Source organism: Pungitius pungitius, chromosome 5 (assembly GCF_949316345.1).
Source record: "Pungitius pungitius chromosome 5, fPunPun2.1, whole genome shotgun sequence".
NCBI classification, from domain to species: Eukaryota; Metazoa; Chordata; class Actinopteri; order Perciformes; family Gasterosteidae; genus Pungitius; species Pungitius pungitius.
Genome location: NC_084904.1, coordinates 19,705,394 through 19,729,828, shown reverse-complemented (window position 1 = coordinate 19,729,828; position 24,435 = coordinate 19,705,394). Strand labels below are relative to the sequence as shown.

The window sequence follows — 24,435 nt, the reverse complement described above, 5'->3', positions numbered from 1 at the left end:
TGAGAAAGCATGTTCGACTGCCCTCCTCTACACAGCTGCAAAAGGAAACTTTAGAATCACCCTGCTTTTCTCACATTACTTTGATACAGACCATAATCACCCTTTTAGCATAAGGCTACGTTTTAACATAGTTTACCATTACATTCCACTCTTTTGATTATTCTATAATCACACATAATATTGAAAAATATGTTTTTGTGAGGCCAAGTTTTGGGTTGTTTAGCAAGCAAATAAAAAACACCAGGAAACATGAGATTATAAAATAAAAAATGTCAAAACTAGCTCTCCCTAGCCTCCTGGGGGGGTTCGATGGCTCAGTGATACGAGAACCACTCTTTAGGTAGCTGGCTACAAAATCACAAAAGGATACTTAGATAAAATGAAACCGAAAAGAGGAATAATATGAGTGTAACCGTGGTGACACAAACAAGGGCTTTGCCAACTTTCTTTCCTGTTTACACCAGAGGTGTGGACTCGAGTCATGTGACTTGGACTCGAGTCAGACTCGAGTCATGAATTTGATGACTTGAGACTCGACTCGACAAAACGTACAAAGACTTGCAACTCGACTTGGACTTGAATACCGATGACTCGTGACTTGACTTGGACTCGAGCCCTTTGACTCGAGAAGACTTGCTACTTCCCATGAAAACTAGGGAAAACATTTTCACACCACCGCGCCGCTCTGTTTATCTGCATCTGTCAAAAAAATGTGCGCCACCTGTATGCAGAGGGCGCGCGCTGCCTGATCAACATCCAATCACTGCAGTCCATTTGACCGTATCAACGAGACAGCTCGTTCATGGTTACAAAAATCGGGATTTTTGAACCCGGATTTAGACTCCGATGGAAATCCTCGCCAATATTATGCCAACGTCCGTTTTAAAGTAGTGTATTGAGCTGAGTTAAAGTTATTAGTTAATCAGTTATGCAGATGTTGCATGTGTTCACGTTATGCTCCGTTCCAGCTGTAGTTACGCGAGACAACCCGAGTTTTGGGGGGCCGTGTATGCGGAAGTGTTCGTTCGGCGTGGTGACGGCCAACAGTGACCGAAGTTGAGTTGTTTTATATAAATAAATGCACCGGTGTTGCAAGCCAGTCATCGCCTCCTTATTTACGCTGCAGCATTGGGGTGAGCGTTACAGCACTATAACACAGTCACAGTCGATCCACCGTTACCCTTCCCTTCGTAGTCTAGGTCTGTGAGGCAGCGCACCATCACCCAGGGTTCCCCGTCCCCACTATAATAAAATGACTCGAAATGACTCGAACTAAAATGGTACGACTTGAGACTCGACTTGAGAATTGTTGGCTGTGACTTGTGACTCGACTTGGGACTTGCTTCGTCTTAGACTCGACTTGACTCGGGACTCGAGGGCAATGACTTGAGACTTGCATGTGACTTGCCTAACAGTGACTTGAGCCCACCTCTGGTTTACACTAAGTATAGCTAGTAACTAAAAGGGAGAAAAAAAGTTCATCCAAACCAACTGAATGTCTGCTCTAAACCAAAACATGAAAGGAAGCTAGAATGTCACATTACTTTTCATGTGTCTAAAAAAACAAATATCTTACAACATGCTGTCTACATAACTTTATTCATCATTTTATCACAATATCTGACTAGTAAAGAATGGAATTGAATTCTATTCAAATAAGGCCATTGAAGCCTAGATATCATCGGTCAGGGGATCGAGATCATCTCCCAGCATGCTGCAGTTTCCCCAATTTTCATCGTCCTGTTGAGAATTCTGTTGTCCTCCAAACCTTTTCACCTGGTGTTTTTCAAAAGTCTTTTCCTATCACTGTTTCTCCTTCTTTCTTCGTCCCTGGTACAGCTCCTCTTCTCTGCTCTCGTAAGGTCTCTTACTTTGTCAGCTTGGAATCACTTGTGCCGTCACGACTTTGGTGGTTCTCCAAAAGATCTGCTTCCTTGATGTTTCGATTTCATGACGACGTCCAAAAGAGTAAAAGATCTCTTTGATTCTGTGGATCTTTAGACTCGCCGAATGAGTCCTGGTTTCTTTGCTCGTCATTCTCCTGTCGTCTCTCGTTCAGATCATCATTGACGGGGCTGTAGTTGGTGGTTCTTCTTCTTCTTGTTCCTTGATGTGGTGTGGTGGGAGGGTGGCGATACAGAGGGAGATCAAAGCTGGTGGCGAAGCGGAGTCCAGTTCAAGATCCACTGGAACATGTTCCTCGTATAAACAACAAATTTCAGTCAAACATCTTCAATCAAAATCTATCAATTTTAGACATTTTTTTTTACAGTTTATTCATCTATTATTATTTATTCATCTTGATGTGTGTGTCTAAGTATCAGAGGTGTGGACTCGAGTCAGACTCAAGTCATGAATTTGATGACTTCAGACTCGCCTCGACAAAATGTACAAAGACTTGCAACTCGACTTGGACCGTAACATCGATGACTCGTGACTTGGACTCGAGCCTTTTGACTCGAGAAGACTTGCTACTTCCCATGAAAACTGGGGACCAACATTTTCACACGGCCGCGCCGCTCTGTTTATCTGCAATGGTCAAAAAATGTGCGCCACCTGTATGCAGAGAGCGCTGCCTACACGACATCCAATCACTGCAGTCCATTTGACCGTATCAACGAGACAGTTCGTTCATGGTTACAAAAATCGGGATTTTTGAACCCGGATGTAGACTCCGATGGAAATCCTCGCCAACATTATGTCAACGTCCGTCTTAAAGTACTATAACACAGTCGATCCACCATTACCCTTCCCTTCCCTACGTAGGTCTGTGAGGCAGCGCACCATCACCCAGCGTTCCCCGTCCCTACTTTGCTTTAAAGCATATGACTTCGGTTTCTTGAGGGAAGGGCTTTTGAAGAAGTGAAAATATTCTTAATATTGCATAAACGGAAATGTATTATCGTATACATTAGTGTACAATAGACAATGAATATTAACACAACATTGATATGAGTAAAGAGTAGTTTCAAATAAAACATGTGGTTATAAGGGATTTTCTGTAATAAGAGGACTTGAAATTACTCGAAACTGAAATGGTAAGACTTTTGACTCGACTTGAGACTTGTTGGCTTTGACTTTTGACTCGACTTGGGACTCGAGGGCAACGACTTGAGACTTACTTGTGACTTGCATAACAATGACTTTGTCCCACCTCTGTTCATTACATAAAATAGGCAAGCACCCAACTGGGAAATGCTCACAATGTGACCAACCAGAAACTGTGGAACATGTATTGTTACAATGCGGCAGCTCCAGTATACAGAGGGAACGTCTCCGTCAGTCACTTAACAAGGCAAAACACCAGGACTGGTCACTAAAAAAGAGAAACGTTTTTAGTCAAACGGATCTACTTTTTTTTTCTTCCCCATGATCTTTATCTCATCTCCTAGTGTTCTGCATAATCTCCTGCTCCTGACTCCAGTCCAGATGGTGGCGGTAGTGCACCTACAAAATGGTTTGCGAACCGCCAATAAACACTAAAAGAAATTGAAGAAGAGGAAGAAGAAGAAGAAGAAAAAGACGACGGCTGAGCTGCAACCTCAATGGAAAGAGGAACCTTAATGTGACCGGTGGTTTAAGTTGGACCTTTATACCGTGACACCCACCCGTTGCTCTGTGTTGATTCGGTGCAGGTAATTTTTTCATCGGTTACCAACAACAATGTCTTCAGTTGAGTGTTTGAGAGAGTTTGTCAACCAGCGACTATCTGCTGCTGCTGAAGAAATATTCGGAGTTTTTAAAAGAACCATCGTCGAGTATCAGGAAGAGATCGAGCGGCAGCGCGGAATGTTGGATGTTATTTGGAAACCCGAAGTGAGGTTACACAGGATAGGTGAGTACAACTTTGTGAGGAACATCCGTGATCTAAAGCAGTGGTTCTCAACTTGTCTGGCCCCGGGACCCACTTTTACCCCTTAATGACAAGCCGGGACCCAATTCGATCGGTCAACGGGGGGGGGGGGGGGGGGGTGCGTGCTTCCGCGTTCTAATTGCCGCGCTGACGGAAAACATGGGCCCTTTCTCAATATGCGTTCTTGTGTGGACTTTTGTTCTCATGGACTCGTGAAACGTCATCAGTCGCAGCCCGAGTACTGTTTCAATTCTAAAGTCCGCATTGGCCGAGAACGGTCATAATACCCGGATGTGACTCGCCCCGCCCATTTTACCGGGCATGCATCGGAGCAGGCTCGTCTGTTCTTGTGAGAGCCAAATATCCCAGAATGCATTTCACCTCAGCAACAGGCAACAACCACAGAGGAAAATAAACACAACTTTATGTCGAAGTTTTTAAATACTACTTTATTTAAGTAATATAATTTTATGACTGAAGTTAGTTGTTGAAACAACTTTTCTGTGGTCGGTTTGCCAACATTCAGCCTTCGTAACAGTTTGCTCCGTGGATTAAGATGTGAGGTGTAGTTCATGGACCGTCAGACCTTCCAGCACTGGGCAGTCAGCTCATCTCTGCCCGCAGAGAGCAGCCTGTTTTCGGCGAGTCTTCTGTTAAATGCTCAGCCGGTTTTCAGGTCTCCGTAGCGGTTATACATGAGATTTAACTGTACTATAATGAGTCATCATAAGTTTTAATGTTGTTCACCGGTAACGTGTTTGAGGACAGAGTTTAGATTCATAACTTCATGGTTAAATGTAACTTTAACGTATTGTCTGTATCCGCAGAGTGCAGCTTGTTTATTGTCCATCATTGTGCAGTAAAACTAACGATGTTTTTATTAAAGGATACGAGGAGACCGTCATCGAGACTCTAAACCGGCAGCAGAACTTCAGCTTCAAAGAAACTCTGAAGCTCTGAATTTTAATAATAATGAATAAAAAAATTCCACATATGAATTATTGTATAGTTCTCTGTAAGATCTTTGATGTGTGGTCAGCAGCTTGCTGTACGAGGACCACTACACTGATTATCAGCCTCTTGATGTTTGAGTAACAAGACAAATTGGAGGTGTGTGTGCATTCAAATATTTTAGTATAATAGTTTATTTTTTGTTACTGTATCCAACCTCCTCCTCCTAAAATGATGAAGCTAATTATTTTATGACTGATATATATATATATATATATATGGTGCTCAATATTATATATATATACCATTTCTAATTTTAAATGAAAATGAGACAAAAGCCTGTTAATATTAAAATATTTAAGTCAAAAACTAAATTAAAACGTATTAGCAAGACCAGCTGACGTGGTGACGTCATCAAGTCAGCTGCGGTTCCAATTGCGGAAATGACCGTTCTCCCGAACCTGCGAGTCAGGATTCCCGAGTCTGTCTCCCGAGTCTATTCTCGCGGGAACGCAAGTCCGTTCTCGCCGTCTCGTGTATTGAGAAAGGGCCATGGACGGACGAGCCGGAGAAAAAGACGAAGCTCCGCTGCATTACAAAAAGTCCCTTCAAAATAAAATCACGGGATAATTTTTTTTTTTCACATGCAAAGGCCCGCGACCCACTACAAACGGGTCCGCGACACCAGTTGAGAAACACTGATCTAAAGCAACAAAGATGAGACAAGATTTTCCAGCAAATGCTGTTCCTTTATTAATTTAAAAGTATGAAACAGGACGGTTGTAGTTTATTCACACTCATTGTGTTTATTCGCTCAAACGTTTGTTTTTCAATTTCTTTTGTCCCTCCAGAGCTCCCACAGTCACGTGTCTGTAAGCAGGAGGAGGTTCTCTCTGACCAGCAGCTGTGTCTCCAGGAGAGGAACCCCAGTGTGGACCAAGAGGACCCAGATCCTCCACAGATTAAAGAGGAACAGGAGGAACTCTGCAGCAGTCAGGAGGGAGAGCAGCTTGAACCGAAGCAGGAGGCCGACACCTTTACGTTGACTCCGACTTGTGAGGAAACTGATCACAGTGATGATGAGACTCCGTTTTTGAATCCTGACAAAAGTCAGAGTGAATCAGAGGCAGAGCCTCCAGCTAGCACGTGTACCAGCTCGTTAAATGAAGAAATGGACTGTGAGCGTTTTGTGGGACCAGAACCAAACATCTCTCATGAATCTGATAGCAAAGATCAGAAAGGAGTAAAACGTAGTTTAAAATCAACCAAGGAGCCACAAGAGCAGATTCTGGCTCCTCCAGGTGAGAAGACATTTTTGTGCGAAACATGTGGAAAATATTTCCAACATAAAGAAAATTTGTCTGCCCACGTTAGAACAGCCCACAAGGTTGATCAACCATATTTATGCATCACCTGTGGCAAAACATTCACTTTTGCATCAAATTTGAGGACTCATTTAAGAATTCATACTGGGGTGAAGCCATATTCCTGCATCACCTGTGGGAAAACATTCACTCAGGCTGCAGGTTTGATTACTCACATGAGAATCCATACGGGGGAGAAGCCATTTTTCTGCAACACCTGTGGGAAAACATTTACTCAGCCAACACATTTGAAGTCTCACACAAGAATCCATACTGGGGAGAAGCCATATTCCTGCATCACCTGTGGGAAAACATTCACTCAGGCTGCAGGTTTGAGTACTCATATGAGAATCCATACTGGGGAGAAGCCATTTTCCTGCATCGCCTGTGGGAAAGCATTCACTAATGCATCACGTTTGAAGTATCACACAAGAATCCATACTGGGGAGAAGCCATATTCCTGCATCACCTGTGGCAAAACATTTGCTCAAACTGACCATTTGAAGTCTCACACAAGAATTCATACTGGGGAGAAGCCATATTCCTGCATCACCTGTGGGAAAACATTCACTCAGGCTGCAGGTTTGAGTACTCATATGAGAATTCATACTGGGGAGAAGCCATTTTCCTGCATCGCCTGTGGGAAAACATTCACTAATGCATCACGTTTGAAGTATCACACAAGAATCCATACTGGGGAGAAGCCATATTCCTGCATCACCTGTGGGAAAACATTCACTCAGGCTGCAGGTTTGAGTACTCATATGAGAATCCATACGGGGGAGAAGCCATATTCCTGCATCACCTGTGGCAAAACATTTGCTCAAACTGACCATTTGAAGTCTCACACAAGAATTCATACTGGGGAGAAGCCATATTCCTGCATCACCTGTGGGAAAACATTCACTCAGGCTGCAGGTTTGAGTACTCATATGAGAATCCATACTGGGGAGAAGCCATTTTCCTGCATCGCCTGTGGGAAAACATTCACTAATGCATCACGTTTGAAGTATCACACAAGAATCCATACTGGGGAGAAGCCATATTCCTGCATCACCTGTGGGAAAACATTCACTCAGGCTGCAAGTTTGAGTACTCATCTGAGAATCCATACGGGGGAGAAGCCATATTCCTGCATCACCTGTGGCAAAACATTTACTCAGCCAACACATTTGAAGTCTCACACAAGAATCCATACTGGGGAGAAGCCTTAATCCTGTATAATATGTGAAAGATGTTTCAGAAGTTCTGGTATCTTAATTTTCCATGTGAGAAAAATCCACAATGATGAAACGTCATAGATGCAACTCCTGATGAAATATTCGGAGCAATTTCTAAAATTATTGTATTTTTAATTTAATAATAATTTATTAAATCTTTGAAACAACTTGGCTTGCAAATTGAGTGATGTGGAATATATCAATAAAAGTTCGGGAGAAGAGAATTACTTGTTTCTAGGGGCGATGTTGAAGTAGCGTGGGGGCCGCAAGGGTGACGGTTCAAATCCCGGTTGCTCCATGTTAAAGTGTCTCCGTGTAAGACACCTAACCCCCAATTGCTCTCCAGGCAAAATGTAAAGCATGGCTTATAATGCAATGTAAGTCGCTTTGAATGAAGGCGTCCGTTCAATGACGTGTAATGTAAGGTAGGTTCATCTAATAAAACAGTCTTGGTGAATGATCAAAGTTGCAAAAGTCCATTTATTGCTTGCAAGCAGGAGGTCAAATACACAAGCACGCATTACGGTGCTCTGTGGAGATGGCGTCTCCGATCAGTCAAAACACTGAGCTTTTATACACACAAGTTAAGGTCATTTCCAGTGGCAGGTGGCCACGAGAGGCTCCGGACCCTAAACACTAAACCACCTGTGAGATAGCAGATATGAAAACTTACAAACCAAGTGAGAAATAAGCCAGGGTTAAGATGTGGGTAACAGTCCTTTGTTCGAGCATTTGTGAGAAAGCATGTTCGACTGCCCTCCTCTACACAGCTGCAAAAGGAAACTTTAGAATCACCCTGCTTTTCTCACATTACTTTGATACAGACCATAATCACCCTTTTAGCATAAGGTTACGTTTTAACATAGTTTACCATTACATTCCACTCTTTGGATTATTCTTTAATCACACATAAGATTGAAAAATATATGTTTTTGTGAGACCAAGGAATGAACACAGAAACATGAGATTATAAAATAAAAAATGTCAAAACGAGTTCTCCCTAGCCTCCTGGGGGGGTTCGATGGCTCAGTGATACGAGAACCACTCTTTAGGTAGCTGGCTACAAAATCACAAAAGGATACTTAGATAAAATGAAACCGAAAAGAGGAATAATATGAGTGAAACCGTGGTGACACAAACAAGGGCTTTGCCAACTTTCTTTCCTGTTTACACTAAGTATAGCTAGTAACTAAAAGGGAGAAAAAAAGTTCATCCAAACCAACTGAATGTCTGCTCTAAACCAAAACATGAAAGGAAGCTAGAATGTCACATTACTTTTCATGTGTCTAATAAAACCAAATATCTTACAACATGCTGTCTACATAACTTTATTCATCATTTTATCACAATATCTGACTAGTAAAGAATGGAATTGAATTTTATTCAAATAAGGCCATTGAAGCCTAGATATCATCGGTCAGGGGATCGAGATCATCTCCCAGCATGCTGCAGTTTCCCCAATTTTCATCGTCCTGTTGAGAATTCTGTTGTCCTCCAAACCTTTTCACCTGGTGTTTTTCAAAAGTCTTTTCCTATCACTGTTTCTCCTTCTTTCTTCGTCCCTGGTACAGCTCCTCTTCTCTGCTCTCGTCAGGTCTCTTACTTTGTCAGCTTGGCATCACTTGTGCCGACACGACTTTGGTGGTTCTCCAAAAGTTCTGCTTCCTTGACGTTTCGATTTCATGACGACGTCCAAAGGAGTAAAAGTTCTCTTTGATTCTGGGGATCTTCAGACTCGCCGAATGAGTCCTGGTTTCTTTGCTCGTCATTCTCCTGTCGTCTCTCGTTCAGATCATCATTGACGGGGCTGTAGTTGGTGGTTCTTCTTCTTCTTGTTCCTTGGTGTGGTGTGGTGGGAGGGTGGCGATACAGAGGGAGATCACAGCTGGTGGCGAAGCGGAGTCCAGTTCAAGATCCACTGGAACATGTTCCTCGTATAAACAACAAATTTCAGTCAAACATCTTCAATCAAAATCTATCAATTTTAGACATTTTTTTTTACAGTTTATTTATCTATTATTATTTATTCATCTTCATGTGTGTGTCTAAGTAATTACATAAAATAGGCAAGCACCCAACTGGGAAATGCTCACAATGTGACCAACCAGAAACTGTGGAACATGTATTGTTACAATGCGGCAGCTCCAGTATACAGCGGGAACGTCTCCGTCAGTCACTAAAGAAGGCAAAACACCAGGACTGGTCACTGTCACGTCTACTTGGGAATCAAGCAGATGAAACGTATGGTTTCATTATTCAGTTTTTAAGAGAAACGTTTTTAGTCAAACGGATCTACTTTTTTTTCTTCCCCATGATCTTTATCTCATCTCCTAGTGTTCTGCATAATCTCCTGCTCCTGACTCCAGTCCAGATGGTGGCGGTAGTGCACCTACAAAATGGTTTGCGAACCGCCAATAAACACTAAAAGAAAAAGAAATTGAAGAAGAGGAACAAGAAGAAGAAGAAAAAGACGACGGCTGAGCTGCAACCTCAATGGAAAGCGTAACCTTAATGTGACCGGTGGTTTAAGTCGGACCTTTTATACCGTGACACCCACCCGTTGCTCTCTGTTGAAGTGGTGCAGGTAATTTTTTCATCGGTTACCAACAACAATGTCTTCAGTTGAGAGTTTGAGAGAGTTTGTCAACCAGCGACTATCTGCTGCTGCTGAAGAAATATTCGGAGTTTTTAAAAGAACCATCGTCGAGTATCAGGAAGAGATCGAGCGGCAGCGCAGAGTGTTGGATGTTATTTGGAAACCCGAAGTGAGGTTACACAGGATAGGTGAGTACAACTTTGTGAGGAACATCCGTGATCTAAAGCAACAAAGACGAGACAATATTTTCCAGCAAATGCTGTTCCTTTATTATTTGAACAGTAGGAAACATGACGGTTGTAGTTTATTCACACTCGTTGTATCTATTCGCCCAAACGTTTGTTTTTCTATTTCTTTTGTCCCGCCAGAGCTCCCACAGTCACGTGTCTGTAAGCAGGAGGAGGTTCTCTCTGACCAGCAGCTGTGTCTCCAGGAGAGGAACCCCAGTGTGGACCAAGAGGACCCAGATCCTCCACAGATTAAAGAGGAACAGGAGGAACTCTGCAGCAGTCAGGAGGGAGAGCAGCTTGAACCGAAGCAGGAGGCCGACACCTTTACGTTGACTCCGACTTGTGAGGAAACTGATCACAGTGATGATGAGACTCCGGTTTTGAATCCTGACAAAAGTCAGAGTGAATCAGAGGCAGAGCCTCCAGCTAGCACGTGTACCAGCTCGTTAGATGAGGAAATGGACTGTGAGCGTTTTGTCGGACCAGAACCAAACATCTCTCATGAATCTGATAGCAAGGATCAGAAAGGAGTAAAACGTAGTTTAACATCAACCAAGGAGCCACAACAGCAGATTCTGGCTCCTGCAGGTGAGAAGACATTTTTGTGCCAAACATGTGGAAAAGATTTCAAATGTAGTAAAACCTTTAAAGTCCACATGAAAGTTCACACTGGGGAAAGACTGTATTCTTGCAACACCTGTGGCAAAACAGTCACTAGTGCATCAAATTTGAAGTTTCACACAAGAATCCATACTGGGGAGAAGCCATATTCCTGCATCACTTGTGGCAAAACATTCACTCGGCCAACACATTTGAAGAATCACACAAGAATCCATACTGGGGAGAAGCCATATTCCTGCATCACCTGTGGGAAAAGATTCACTCGGCCAACACATTTGAAGTATCACACAAGAATCCATACTGGGGAGAAGCCATATTCCTGCATCACCTGTGGCAAAACATTCACTCAGCCAGAACATTTGAAGTCTCACACAAGAATCCATACTGGGGAGAAGCCATATTCCTGCATCACCTGTGGGAAAACATTCACTCAGCCAACAAGTTTGAAGTATCACAGAAGAATTCATACTGGGGAGAAGCTGTATTCCTGCATCACCTGTGGGAAAACATTCACTAATGGATCACATTTCAGGACTCATATAAGAATCCATTCTGGGGATAAGCCACATTCCTGCAACACCTGTGGGAAAACATTCACTCAGACTGCAAAATTGAGTACTCATATGAAAATTCATACTGGGGAGAAGCCGTATTCCTGCATCACCTGTGGCAAAACATTCACTCAGAAAGCAAGTTTGAAGATTCACACAAGAATTCATACTGGGGAGAAGCCATATTCCTGCATCACCTGTGGGAAAACATTCACTACTGCATCACATTTGAGGATTCATATAAGAATTCATACTGGGGAGAAGCCATATTTCTGCACAACCTGTGGGAAAACATTCACTACTGCATCAAATTTGAAGTCTCATACAAGAATCCATACTGGGGAGAAGCCATAATCCTGTAAAATATGTGAAAGATGTTTCAGAAGTTCTTGTATCACCCATGTGAGACAAATCCACAAGGATGAAACTTCATAGATGCAACTCCTGTGATGAAATATTCTGAGCAATTTCTAGAATTATTTAGATTTTACTTCAGCAAAAAATAAGATGTTGTTGTTCCTTCATGTAACTTGCTGTTAGTTACATGTTTTGGGGGGATTTACTACTAAAATCTTTCAAACAACTTGGTTTGCAAATTGAGTGATGTGGAAAATTTCAATAAAAATTTCGGAAGAAGAGAAGGATTTGTTTCTAGGTTTATCTAATAAAACAGTCTTGATGAGTGATCAAAGTTACAAAAGTCCATTTAGTGCTTGTAAGCAAAAGATCAAATACACAAGCATGTATTACGGTGCTTTGTGAAGATGGCGTCTATTTAAGGTAGTTCCTACCATCCAATTCTATTTAAAGAAGAGTTAGATGAAGAATAAGAGGGACAGAACAAGAAGCTGCAATTCTGTTCTGCTATTGGAAGAGAAAGAGATGGTGCGTCATGTCTGGGCCATGATCAAAAAGATGAGTAGAAAAGGGAAAGTTGCAATCCCGGTGTTAATAGATGGAGAAGTCTGGGCAATTACAAATAAGGAGAAAGCAGCACTACTGGCCGCAAGGCCTACAAATAAACCAAAACAAAGAAGTTCAGAAATAAGTTATGTGTAATAATGTGAAATGACACAGGGAAAAAATATTGAACACGCTTACTGATATTTATTCAATACTTTGTACAAAAGCCTTTGTTGGTAATGACAGCTTCAAGATGTTGGGAGAAACTAGATTTAATCACCTGAAATCTTAGTCTTTGTTGCACAATGAGTGAACATATCTTGCAAATGTTTAACCCTGTTTTATATGGAAATGTATATATTCCTCTATCTGATGCACTAAGAAAATGGAAGAAAGGAAACCTGTATGACATTGAATTTTTGTTTTAATTTCCTCATATTTTCAGTAAGCTATGGCAGAGAGGATTGAGTTTCTCACTGCTAACAGGAGCTATGGAATCCAAAATGTTTACAGGAACTGTTAAGAGTGCTCACAAGTTCTTCTACAGAGAGAGGCCAAGTTGTTCGTCATTAGAACTACACTGTGCATCAGTAAAAGCACTGAATAGAGAGCGGTTACGGGCAGAATCAAATCAATTTGGGGTATTTGGGCCCAGGAGACATGATTGGAACCTGGAAAAACACTGCCTTGTGATCAGAGACTGCAAAATCACAATGAATCTGAAATACTCTGCTCTAACTCCCTCATGCGCTCAGCCCAGACCTCTCTCAACATCGATGGCTACATCGTCACCCTCTCAAGCCAGCTTCGGCAACGCCAGGATCATCCTCGACTCCACCTCAGGAACATTGCACGGCTCCAGCCATCTCTCTCCTCTGCCACCACCGAAATTCTCATCCATGCCCTCATAACCTCCAGACACGACTACTGCAACAAGATCCTCAACAGTCTCAAAGATGTTAACAACTCTGCCGCTTGACTGCTCACTTCCACCTGCCGGTATGAACACATCTTGTCACAAGGTGGCTGCTAGTGCGCAGGGAGGACTCAGACACAGGGTCTTCTAGTAAGTGCTCTCTAATTGTTCCAAACAAGGCAGACGTGCACAACCGACAGCATGAGACATAGACAATGACGCAGGCACACAGGGCTTAAATACACTAGGGAGGTGCAGGTGACTGGACACAGGTGGAAACAATCAGGCAATCACAGGACAAGGCAGGAAGTGAAGCTAACCCAGGGACACAAGAGACATGAAACTACAAACTAAAACAGGAAGAAGAACTAAACCATGACAGAACTCACCCCCCCCCCCCCCCTCTAGGACCGAATTCCAGACGGTCCTAAAGGGGAGCAGAACCGGGGAAATCAGACAAGGGGACGGGGGGGACCTGACGATCCTGGTCCGCCCGGGAAACTCCGGTGACTCCCCCGTCACCACTGTGGACTCCACTGTGGACTCCTTCCGTTTCCTGGGCTCCATCATCACCCAGGACCTCATGTGGGAGCTGAACATCAGCTCCATCACCAAAAAGGCTCAGCAGAGGTTGTTCTTCCTGAGGCAGCTGAAGAAATTCAACCTGCCAAAGACGACGCTGCAGCCACAGCCAAGGACAAGGGCAGGTTAGAGTGTGTCGTCCGCTCTGCAGAGAGGGTTATTGGCTTCAATCTTCCGTCTCTCCAGGACTTTGAAGCGGGCCAGAAAGATTGTAGCTGACCCCTCTCACCCCGGACATAAACTTTTTGTGCCCCTTCCATCTGGCAGGAGGCTGAGGTCCATCAGGACTAAGACCATCCCTCCGGCAGTCGGGCTCATCAACAGAGCCCGGGTCCCCCCCTGACTGACTCTCACTCTAATGTACATTCACTTTGTCACTTTCACTTGTCCCTTGCTGTTTCTGTTAAGCTGGTGCACTTCATCTTTATTTTTAATTTTATCCTTTTTTCTCAACTTACTAACCCATAGTTTTAGCGTACTAACCCATATCACATATTTTATTATATTTTTATCTTATTGCTTCACTACGTTGTCTGTAGTCCATTATTGTACTGTTGTGTCATCATGCACCAACCGCCAAGTCAAATTCCATGTATGTCTAACAAATGATGGCAATAAACGTTTCCTGATTCCTGAATTGAATTGAATTCTATTCAAATAAGGCCATTGAAGCCTAGATATCATCGGTCAGCGGATCGAGATCATCTCCCAGCATGCTGCAGGTTCCCCAATTTTCATCGTCCTGTTGAGAATTCTGTTGTCCTCCAAACGTTTTCACCTGGGGTGTTTCAAAAGTCGTTGCCCATCACTGTTTCTCCTTCTTTCTTCGTCCCTGGTACAGCTCCTCTTCTCTGCTCTCGTCAGGTCTCTTACTTTGTCAGCTTGGAATCACTTGTGCTGACACGACTTTGGTGGTTCTCCAAAAGTTCTGCTTCCTTGACATTTCGAAACGTCAGTTCATGACGACGTCCAAAGGAGTAAAAGTTCTCTTTGATTCTGTGGATCTTCAGACTCGCCGAATGAGTCCTGGTTTCTTTGCTCGTCAGACTCCTGTCGTCTCTCGTTGAGATCATCCAAGCATTTTGTAGTGTTCATTGATGGGGCTGTAGTTGGTGGTTCTTCTTCTTCTTCCTTGGTGTGGTGTGGTGGGAGGGTGGCGATACAGAGGGAGATCACAGCTGGTGGCGAAGCGGAGTCCAGTTCAAGATCCACTGGAACATGTTCCTCGTATAAACAACAAAATTCAGTCAAACCCTACTGAAGACCCTACTAAACCCCCCGGGCGTTATTGATCCCCTCTAAAAGTGACACTAATGGCTTCCACTTGGGTTCTTCACTGGTTCCAGCTAGTTGACCTTATTGTACTCACCTCCCTGGTTCGCCAGCAACGCCTCGGAGGATCTTCAAAACTCATCAGCAGTCTAATCCCCTGCAGGCAATTGGCTCAACTTCTTGCATCTTATCCATTTATATTAATTTACTTTTTGCCTGTATATGTTTAATCTGATTTTGCTTAATCTTATTTTTCTTAAATCCCACAAACCATCAAGACAAATTTTTCTATGTGTGTAGGGTATGTGGCAATATATGACCCCTGATCCTGATCCTGCATGAGGTGGATCCAGGATGGTCTCTCTCTGCTTGTTGATTGTTGGTGTGTTCAGTTCATGTCAGGCTCTGTAACGCACCACAAGAGACAGGAGTGAAACCCAAGCGCAGAGCGCAGCTTTATTGTGGAAGTACAGACAAGGGTTAGGCGTGGTCGAGTCCAGTAGGCGGGCAGAGGGTCGAAAGCCAGGAGAGCGGGGATAAACAGAGGCACCGTCAGGGGGTCAGGCGTGGTCGTATCCGGAGTACAGGCGGGTGGTCGAAAGCCGGGATTACGTGGAGTTAGGCAGAAGTACCGTTGAGGATCAGGCAGGAACGAGGTCTGGGACAAACGAGAGGTCAATAACAGGCAAGAACAGGAGATCGGGAAAACGCTCGGAATGTGATGGAACATGCACAAGACTTCGCAAGGAGCTTTGGGGAGTCACAGGCTTAAGTACAGGGCTGGCCCTGATTAGTGACGAGCCCCAGGTGAGTCGGTGGGCTGATCCCAGATGGAACAAACCATTATGGCTCAAAACAGAGGGGTGACTGAGGTCCCGATCTTCGCACCTCAATATTCCGGGGACGGGGAGCGTCTGCCTGTGACAGAGCCCCCCCTTCTACAGGCGGCTCCGGAAGCCGAAGTTCGTCCTCTACGGGGGGGCCGACCCCGAGGCCGCGGGCCGGGACATTCGGGGTGGGCCTGATGGAAGTCCGTGATGAGGTCAGGGTGTATGTCCGCGGCTGGACGCCAGGCTCTCTCCTCAGGGCCATAACCCTCCCAGTCTACGAGATATTGTAGACCAGACTGGCGACGACGCGAATTTAATAGTGCCCTGACCGTGTATGTTACCCCGTCATCCAGGAGCGGTGGGGGTGGTGCCGGCTGCACCTCAGGTCCTGACTGACCGCCCTCGGTCCTGACTGCAGGTTTAAGCAAGGAAACATGAAAGGTCGGATTGATCCTGTAATGGGAGGGTAACTGTAACCGATATGACACTGTGTTGATCTGTTTGATGATTTTGAATGGGCCAATGAAACGGGGACTTAGCTTCTTAGACGGGAGGCGGAGACGGATGTTCCGCGTGGAAAGCCACACGTCCTGCCCGGGTTGGAACCGGGGCGCTGGGCGCCTGCGCTGGTCGGCGTACTTCTTCTGGCGCTGAACGGCCCGTTGTATCTCTGTCCGGGTAGTGTCCCAGACCGTCCTGCTCCGCCTTAACCAATTGTCTACCGCCAAGATCTCAGACGGTTCCCCAGACCACGGGAACAGCGCTGGCTGAAAACCGAGCATGCACTGGAAGGGTGATATCCTTGTGGATGTGCTTTTATGCGAGTTTTGCGCATACTCTGCCCATGGCAAAAACCGGCTCCATTCCCCTGGTTGCTGAAAGCAGTAGGCGCGTAGGAACCGGCCAATCTCCTGGTTCAGCCTCTCCGTCTGTCCGTTGCTCTGCGGGTGATATCCAGACGACAGATTCACTTGTACATTTAACATCTTGAAAAATGCTGCCCATACCTTCGAGGTAAACTGGACCCCTCGGTCTGACACAATCTCCTCAGGGAGGCCGAAGGTCCGGAACACATGATGGAATAGAGATTCCGCGGTCTCCAAGGCAGAGGGTAGCTTCTTAAGGGGAATCAAGCGGCAGGCTTTGGAGAATCTATCCACCGCCACCAAGATGGTGGTAAAACCCTGGGAACAGGGAAGGTCGGTGATAAAGTCCACTGCCATATGGGACCAGGGTCGGTTAGGTATGGGGAGGGGTTCCAGGAGACCTGAGGGGAGGTCCCGGGGGGATCTTGTTTGTGCACACGTGGTACATGCCTGAACATAGTCTGTGACATCCTGTGTTAGAGATGGCCACCAAAACTGCTCTCTGGCTAGTGCAAGGGTGCGTTGGATACCTGGGTGCCCAGAACTGGGGCATGAATGCATCCACTGAAGGAGCTGAGCTCGGACCGCTGCGGGCACATAGGTTTTATTCCCGGGGCACCCCTGGGGAATCGGGTCACCTGGCAGGGCCTGTTGTATCTGCCCCATGATATCCCACCTGATGGGAGCGATGATGTGCTTAGGTGGTAGGATTGGTCCCGGAGTGTCCTGGGAGGACGCAGATTCCTGGAGCCGGGAGAGTGCATCTGCCTTGCCATTTTTCGAGCCGGGTCTATAACTCAAAATGAAGTCAAAGCGGGTAAAAAACAGAGACCAGCGAGCTTGACGCGGATTTAGCCGTTTAGCCGACTGTATGTACTCCAAATTACGGTGGTCGGTTAGCACCAGAAAGGGGTGTTTGGCTCCCTCTAGCCAATGCCGCCACTCCTCAAACGCCAGTTTGACCGCCAAGAGTTCTCGATTCCCTACATCATAATTTCTTTCGGCCGAGGTCAATTTGTGAGAGAAGAACGCGCACGGGTGTAGCTTTGCGGGCTTACCCTGGCGTTGTGAGAGGACGCCTCCCACTCCTGTCTCAGATGCATCCACCTCCACCACAAAGGGGAGGGCCGGATCCGGGTGCCTGAGGACCGGCGCTGAGGTGAACATGTCCTTCAGTTTCCGGAAGGCCGAGGCGGCAGCCTCATTCCACCTGAGCTTCTTGGAGGACCCCTTGAATAGAGACGTTAAGGGTGCTGCAACAGAACTGAAATTACGGACGAAGCGTCTGTAAAAGTTTGCAAACCCTAGGAACCGCTGGAGCTCCTTGATAGTCTGGGGCTCGGGCCAGTTCATTACTGCCTTGACCTTCCCCTCGTCCATCTGGACCCCCTGGGGGGATATTATGTACCCCAGAAATTGTACCTGTGTCTGGTGGAATTCGCACTTCTCCAGCTTGACATACAGGTGGTTCTCAAGCAGTTTGTCGAGGACTTGGCGTACATGCCTGACATGCACCTCCAGATCTGTGGAGTAGACCAGAATGTCATCAATATACACTATTACACTCCTGCCTATGAATTCCCGGAGTACTTCATTGACAAAGGCTTGGAACACTGATGGGGCATTGGCTAATCCAAAAGGCATCACCCGATACTCGTAATGCCCTGTTGCCGTGTCCCGTTCCTGATGCGAATGAGATTGTAGGCGCTGCGGAGATCTAGTTTAGTATATATCCGAGCTTCTCGCAGTTGTTCCACTGCTGCAGGCACCAAAAGCAGGGGGTAGCGGTACTTAACGGTGACGGAATTCAACCCCCTGTAGTCAATACATGGTCTGAGACCCCCATCCTTCTTCTTTACAAAAAAGAAACTTGAGGCTGCAGGTGACGTGGATGGGCGAATAAAGCCGTTGGCAAGAGCCTCCTCCACATATTTTTCCATGGCCCGGGACTCTGGTAAAGATAATGGGAAGATCCTACCTCGGGGTAGCGTAGCTCCTGGCACCAAGTCAATGGCGCAGTCCCATGATCTGTGTGGTGGCAGGCACTCGCCGCTCGCCTTGCTGAACACCGCTGCAAGGTCTCGGTAGGCCGGGGGGACCTCTGGTGTGGCAGCCGTGGCTGTGCTCCTGATGGTGGCTGTTCTGAGGGGTTTTGTCAAACACTGAGACACACTTGTCACCCCTACGGAGCAGTTCGTTAGTGTTCCAAGAAATTTGTGGTTCATGAAAAGCCAGCCATGGCAGACCTAAAATAACATCGTTCGATACATTGTCAATGACTAACAGGGATAATTCTTCAGAATGCAGAACACCCACAACCAGGGTAACCGGGACGGTAACCTGTGAGATGAAGCCTGACCCAAGGGGCTGATTGTTAATGGCGGTAATCGATAATGGTGGGGAACAGGGCAACGTAGCTAGTTGCAGTTGTTGTACTAGGCGTTGACTAATAAAATTCCCCGCAGACCCCGAGTCTATCAATGCAGGAACGGTTGTTACCTGCCCCCTGCTCCCGATGATAGTGACCGGCACCAGGCATTGGTGCTGGGAGATGTTTGGGCAGAAGAGCGTACTCACAGTCAGTGGCTGTTCCCTGGTCCGCCGATGGGGGCAGTTGTTCCGGTAGTGCCCAGCCTTACCACAATAAAAGCACAACCACTCCCTCCTTCGTTGATCTCGTTCCTCAAGGGACAGTCGAGTTTTTCTGAGCTGCACTGGTTCCCCCTCCGGGCCTGGGGTACCCTCGGGGACGCTGTGTGAAAGACCCCTTAGCGGGTGGTCATCACTGCCCCTGGACTCCTTCTCCTGCTGTCTCTCCCTCCTGCGACGGTCGAGTTGGGTAGCCAGGCTGATGAGGTCCTCAAGGGTATTGCCCCAGTCCCTGTTCACCAGTTCATCCTTAAGAGACTCGCTAAGGCCATGATAAAAGGTGGGCATCAGGGCAGAGTCTTCCCACCCGCTTTCTGTTGCCAAGGTCCTGAAGTCTATCGAAAAGTCAGACACTGACCGTGGGCCCTGGCGTAACTTCAGGAGGCGCCTCGCAGCCTCCTGCAGGCTAGTAGAGTGACCAAACACCTGTCTTAGCCGTTGCATGAACCCCTCATGGTCGGAACAGACAGGTTCCTGTTGGTCCCACACGGCCGTGGCCCACACCAAGGCTCTTCCTGTGAGCCTAGAGATGATAAATGCCACTTTAGCACGGTCTGAAGCAAACTGTGGGGATTGCAGTTCAAATATCAACGAGCACTGCGTCAGGAAACCTCTGCAGAGTTCGGGACTACCATCATATCGCTGAGGTGGCGCTAGATGAAGTGCTGACTGTGGTAACGCTGGTGCGAGGGTTCCTCTGGTAGAGGCAGCCTCGACAGGGGCAGTAGCGGCGAGCGCCTGAACAGCCGTATGTACTGTGTACTGCTGGAAATCCTGGAGCGCTGCTGCTAAGTTGTGCACGGACTCCCCGACTCGACCCAGTCGTTGACCGTGCTCTGCTTGGACCGCGGCAAGATGTTTGACGATATGTGCCATGCTGGGGCCTCCTACAGCCCGCTGGTCCGGGTCGGACATCTCCAAGGACTGAAGGGACTCTGCGACTCTGCTGGGTCTGATTTAGGGCGAAGTCTTCTGTAACGCACCACAAGAGACAGGAGTGAAACCCAAGCGCAGAGCGCAGCTTTATTGTGGAAGTACAGACAAGGGTTAGGCGTGGTCGAGTCCAGTAGGCGGGCAGAGGGTCGAAAGCCAGGAGAGCGGGGATAAACAGAGGCACCGTCAGGGGGTCAGGCGTGGTCGTATCCGGAGTACAGGCGGGTGGTCGAAAGCCGGGATTACGTGGAGTTAGGCAGAAGTACCGTTGAGGATCAGGCAGGAACGAGGTCTGGGACAAACGAGAGGTCAATAACAGGCACGAACAGGAGATCGGAAAAACGCTCGGAATGTGATGGAACATGCACAAGACTTCGCAAGGAGCTTTGGGGAGTCACAGGCTTAAGTACAGGGCTGGCCCTGATTAGTGACGAGCCCCAGGTGAGTCGGTGGGCTGATCCCAGATGGCACAAACCATTATGGCTCAAAACAGAGGGGTGACTGAGGTCCCGATCTTCGCACCTCAATATTCCGGGGACGGGGAGCGTCTGCCTGTGACAGGCTCTCTGTGGCCTTCATGACCCGATAAGGAAGCTTCTGTGGAGGAAAAACATTAAGCAGAAAACGTAATCTCTTTTTTTTCTTCCTCTGCTTTGTTTTCTCCCATTTGTCTGTTTTTCTTTAACAAATGGTTTCAGCTTGGTAAGATAAGTAATATAATAACTTCTATCATCTAATAGTTCAAAAGTTAGAGCCCTCTTCATTCTTAATTAGTTATACCATTTATTTGGTTCATCATTCCAGCAATTATGAGCATATTATTTTAAATTAAAGACAAAACTGAATGTCACATTTTTATGCCCTTGTATTTAAGTGAAGTGCCTAATCCAATTATATCCCAGATACATATTTGCACTCAGGATTCATTTCATTTAACACTGTGTGTTCTTTAATGTTCTTACTCCAAAAGAGGAATATCTTTTAGGGCAGTGATTCTCAACTAGTGGATTTTTAATGGGTCCCGAGCCGTTCAATGGGAAAATAAAAATTAGAATTAAAAAAAAATAATCACAAAAAAATTCATCCTGTGATTTTATTTTGAAGGGTCTTTTTTAATGCAGTGTGTAGTGAGTGTCTTTATTTTTGCTGGCTTTGCTGATGGGTCAAATCATTCTGATATGGGGGAGACATTGGGTTTTTAGGATAATTATACATCCTGAATATAAAATATAAAATTCATCTTATGAACTTGATTTTGAATAAATTTGAGAAGTTGAGAATGTTCCTCGATTTGGGTCGCGGCTGTCATTAAGGGATGATGGTGGGTTCCAGAGCCAGACCAGTTGAGAACCACTGCTTTAGGGCGCCCTGTTGGCCCCCACATTCATACAGCAACCCTCCACATCTGTCCACCGCTCAGGGACACCTTAGTTTCTCAAAACCCTTCGTTGTTTCCACAAGGATTTGTTTTAATATTTTCTCGTCTTTGTTTTAAAGAATGTCTATGCATCTCTTATCTCTGACCTCGAGTCTCTGTAAAAACATTTTACTGCACGTCACCAATTCCTATTCTCTAAGAGGCGTTGAGGAGTTACTTCATAGATTTCCTTTAGAGACAAATCACGAGACTTAATCACATTATCACTTTTCTTGTTTTTCACTATTCACCTTTCACCGTACCTTCTTAGTCCCTCATTGCGCTCTTGCGCCTCTTAAAATAAAGTTCTAAATAAAACTTTTCCTCTCTTGCTTTCATTAACCATATTGGCCTTTCCATTCCCTTAAATGTTTAGCATTTCCATCATCAACTTTCAGAACTTTCCAACTTCCCTTTCAAAAACCTTCCATCATCCACTTTCATAACTACTATCCTTTGCTTGGGGAGCGACCACATTCTATATTATATATACTATTATTATCTATTTTCTTTACTCATTCATCCCGAGGTTAAAATAACAGATTTGCATACAAAAATGTTACCTCACATCCTCCACCAATAAAGTTAATTTATTTATCTTACTTCTCTCCTGTTCCCCATCAGTCTATGACTGTGTGTTTGTTTGCATTTTCCAAATTTTGTCTGGTTTCTCCCAGCGTTCGGGGGCCGGTGCTGGGCCACAATGTGTCAGGTGGTGCCAGGGAGAGCCTGATTTACCTCTGACCTGGACCGAGTGTGACGTAACCTCCCTCACTTTGTACGGGCCAGTCCACCTGGGGTCCGCCCACTTTCTCTCGTGGACTCGGACCCTGACCCAGTCACCTACTTTAACCTGTGGTGGCTCTGGATTCACCGGATCAATCGCCTGGGCTCGAACCACCTGGTTAGAGAGAGCTTCAGTGGGAGAGTTTAGTGCCTTCACATATTGACTCATTTCTATTTCTAACACATCCAGAGGTGGCATATGACCTCCATCTCTGGGTGGTCCTGGCATCACTTTGCCAGTCTATATCTCATGGGGTGAGAGGTGAGTCCTCCCCTCCAATGATGACCTCATCGCCATCACTAGCAGGAGAAGAGCCTTTACCTATGTCATTTTGTTTCCCCCACACAACTTTGTGAGTTTGGCCTTGATTGTTTGGTTCAATCTTTCGACTAGACCTTGTGACTGTGGATGATACACCGACCCAAACTTGTGAGTTATTGCCCAGGGTCAGTTTCATCTTTTGCAGGAGTTTGTTGTTGAAATGTGTTCCGTTGTCAGATCTAATGCATATCTGGTCCTCTATTGTGTCAGCATGAAATATGTTGGTGTGTGCAGAACAGGTGTCTGATGCGTGTGTGTGCGCCTCCACAGGAACTGTCACGGCGGACTCAGCTCCGGTCACAAAAAGAGTCAGTTAATATTAATCATGGTTTCTTTTGGTTCAAATTTGCAATTTTATAATCACCAACACGTCAATCTGATGAGGCTTGTTTTTACGACGCGCGATCATACACAAACTCGGCCCCGGAGGAATACTCTACACGATCAAAACAATCCTGGCACAGCGAAACATTTTACCATTCATTTTAATCATTAAATGCAACGATTCATACTCACCCCCACTTTGACTGATGCGAATTTAGAGGCCTATATAACAGAAATCTGCAGATTCATCACCTTCTGTGAAATAGGTTCTGCCCACCTTTTGAAGTACAGCGCTGTTTTGATCAGTGTCCGCGGGGTGAGAAGAATGGCTCCGCCGATGTGGGGGGTTGCGGCCTTCCAGTCCGGCGTTCCAGTAATTAGTCTACGTCCCTTGCTGATCCACGAACTTACACGAGTCGTTCAACCATCCTCTGCTACCAAGGCAAGGACCAGACTTGAGACTTTAATCAAAGCAATATGACAGTGTTTATTCGTGACAGGAGTATTCCGTCCTGCAGTCATATGTGCACAGACCTGTTTCAAAGCTGTCTGGCAACAGCAATGAAAGGGCCCTTAATACAAAGTGCGCTCCGATTATGTAGTCTTTAAGAGCATTTTTTAATTGTTCACTAAATGGAGGCGGCTCCTTGTTTATGACCTTCAGAGAGACCCATTGGAGCACAGGGATGTCCATCCCTTCAGGCTCTCGGATCATCACGTATCCCGTTGTTCATGAGTTCACTGCATACTTAAGATGTTTTGTGTGTGAGACATGTTATTCTGAATAGTCTGTTTTATCTACATTTGACCCTGAGCGTGTGTGCAGTTGTTTAGCAACAGGTTCACTGCATATTTAGGATATTTTCCATGTGCACCATGGCCACCCCAGTCCCATGTATGGACGTGACCCTGAGAGTGCGTGCAGACTTTTTATCAACATGTTAGTTTACTCCGGGTCATACACGGTCATATACTCAACACTAGATTAGCGGTTGTTTTGTTATCAGTTAGAACAGTGATGAAACTGCACCTTTCAGGTACATTAGTTGGCCGTTTGCATCTACGGAAGTTGGTAGTAAACCGACAGTCTATTTTAAAGAAGTAGAAGAAGACGGCTGACCTGCAACATGAATGGCAAGCGGAACCTTAAACTGACTGGTGTTTTCAGTCGGAACTGTATAGTGTGACACCCAGCCGTTGCTCGGTGCCGTGGACGTGCACGTTATTATTCCATCGGTAACCAACAACA

At 45.7% G+C, this 24,435-nt stretch overlaps 1 protein-coding gene across 2 annotated transcripts; it reads left to right on the top strand.

Moving 5' to 3' along the window:
• Nucleotides 1-5,931: 5,931 nt before the first annotated feature.
• Nucleotides 5,932-12,546, top strand: LOC119224430 (zinc finger protein 239-like). 2 transcript variants are annotated; one of them, XM_062562505.1, is made up of 2 exons: nt 5,932-7,348; nt 10,951-12,546. In XM_062562505.1, the coding sequence occupies exons 1-2, from the start codon at nt 5,976-5,978 to the stop codon at nt 11,738-11,740; spliced, it is 2,163 nt and encodes a 720-aa protein (XP_062418489.1). In that variant the 5' UTR covers nt 5,932-5,975; the 3' UTR covers nt 11,741-12,546. The 2 variants fall into 2 exon arrangements, with proteins under 2 accessions (XP_062418489.1, XP_062418488.1); XM_062562504.1 differs by lacking the exon at nt 5,932-7,348 and having other exon boundaries at nt 10,488-12,546.
• Nucleotides 12,547-24,435: the final 11,889 nt, after the last annotated feature.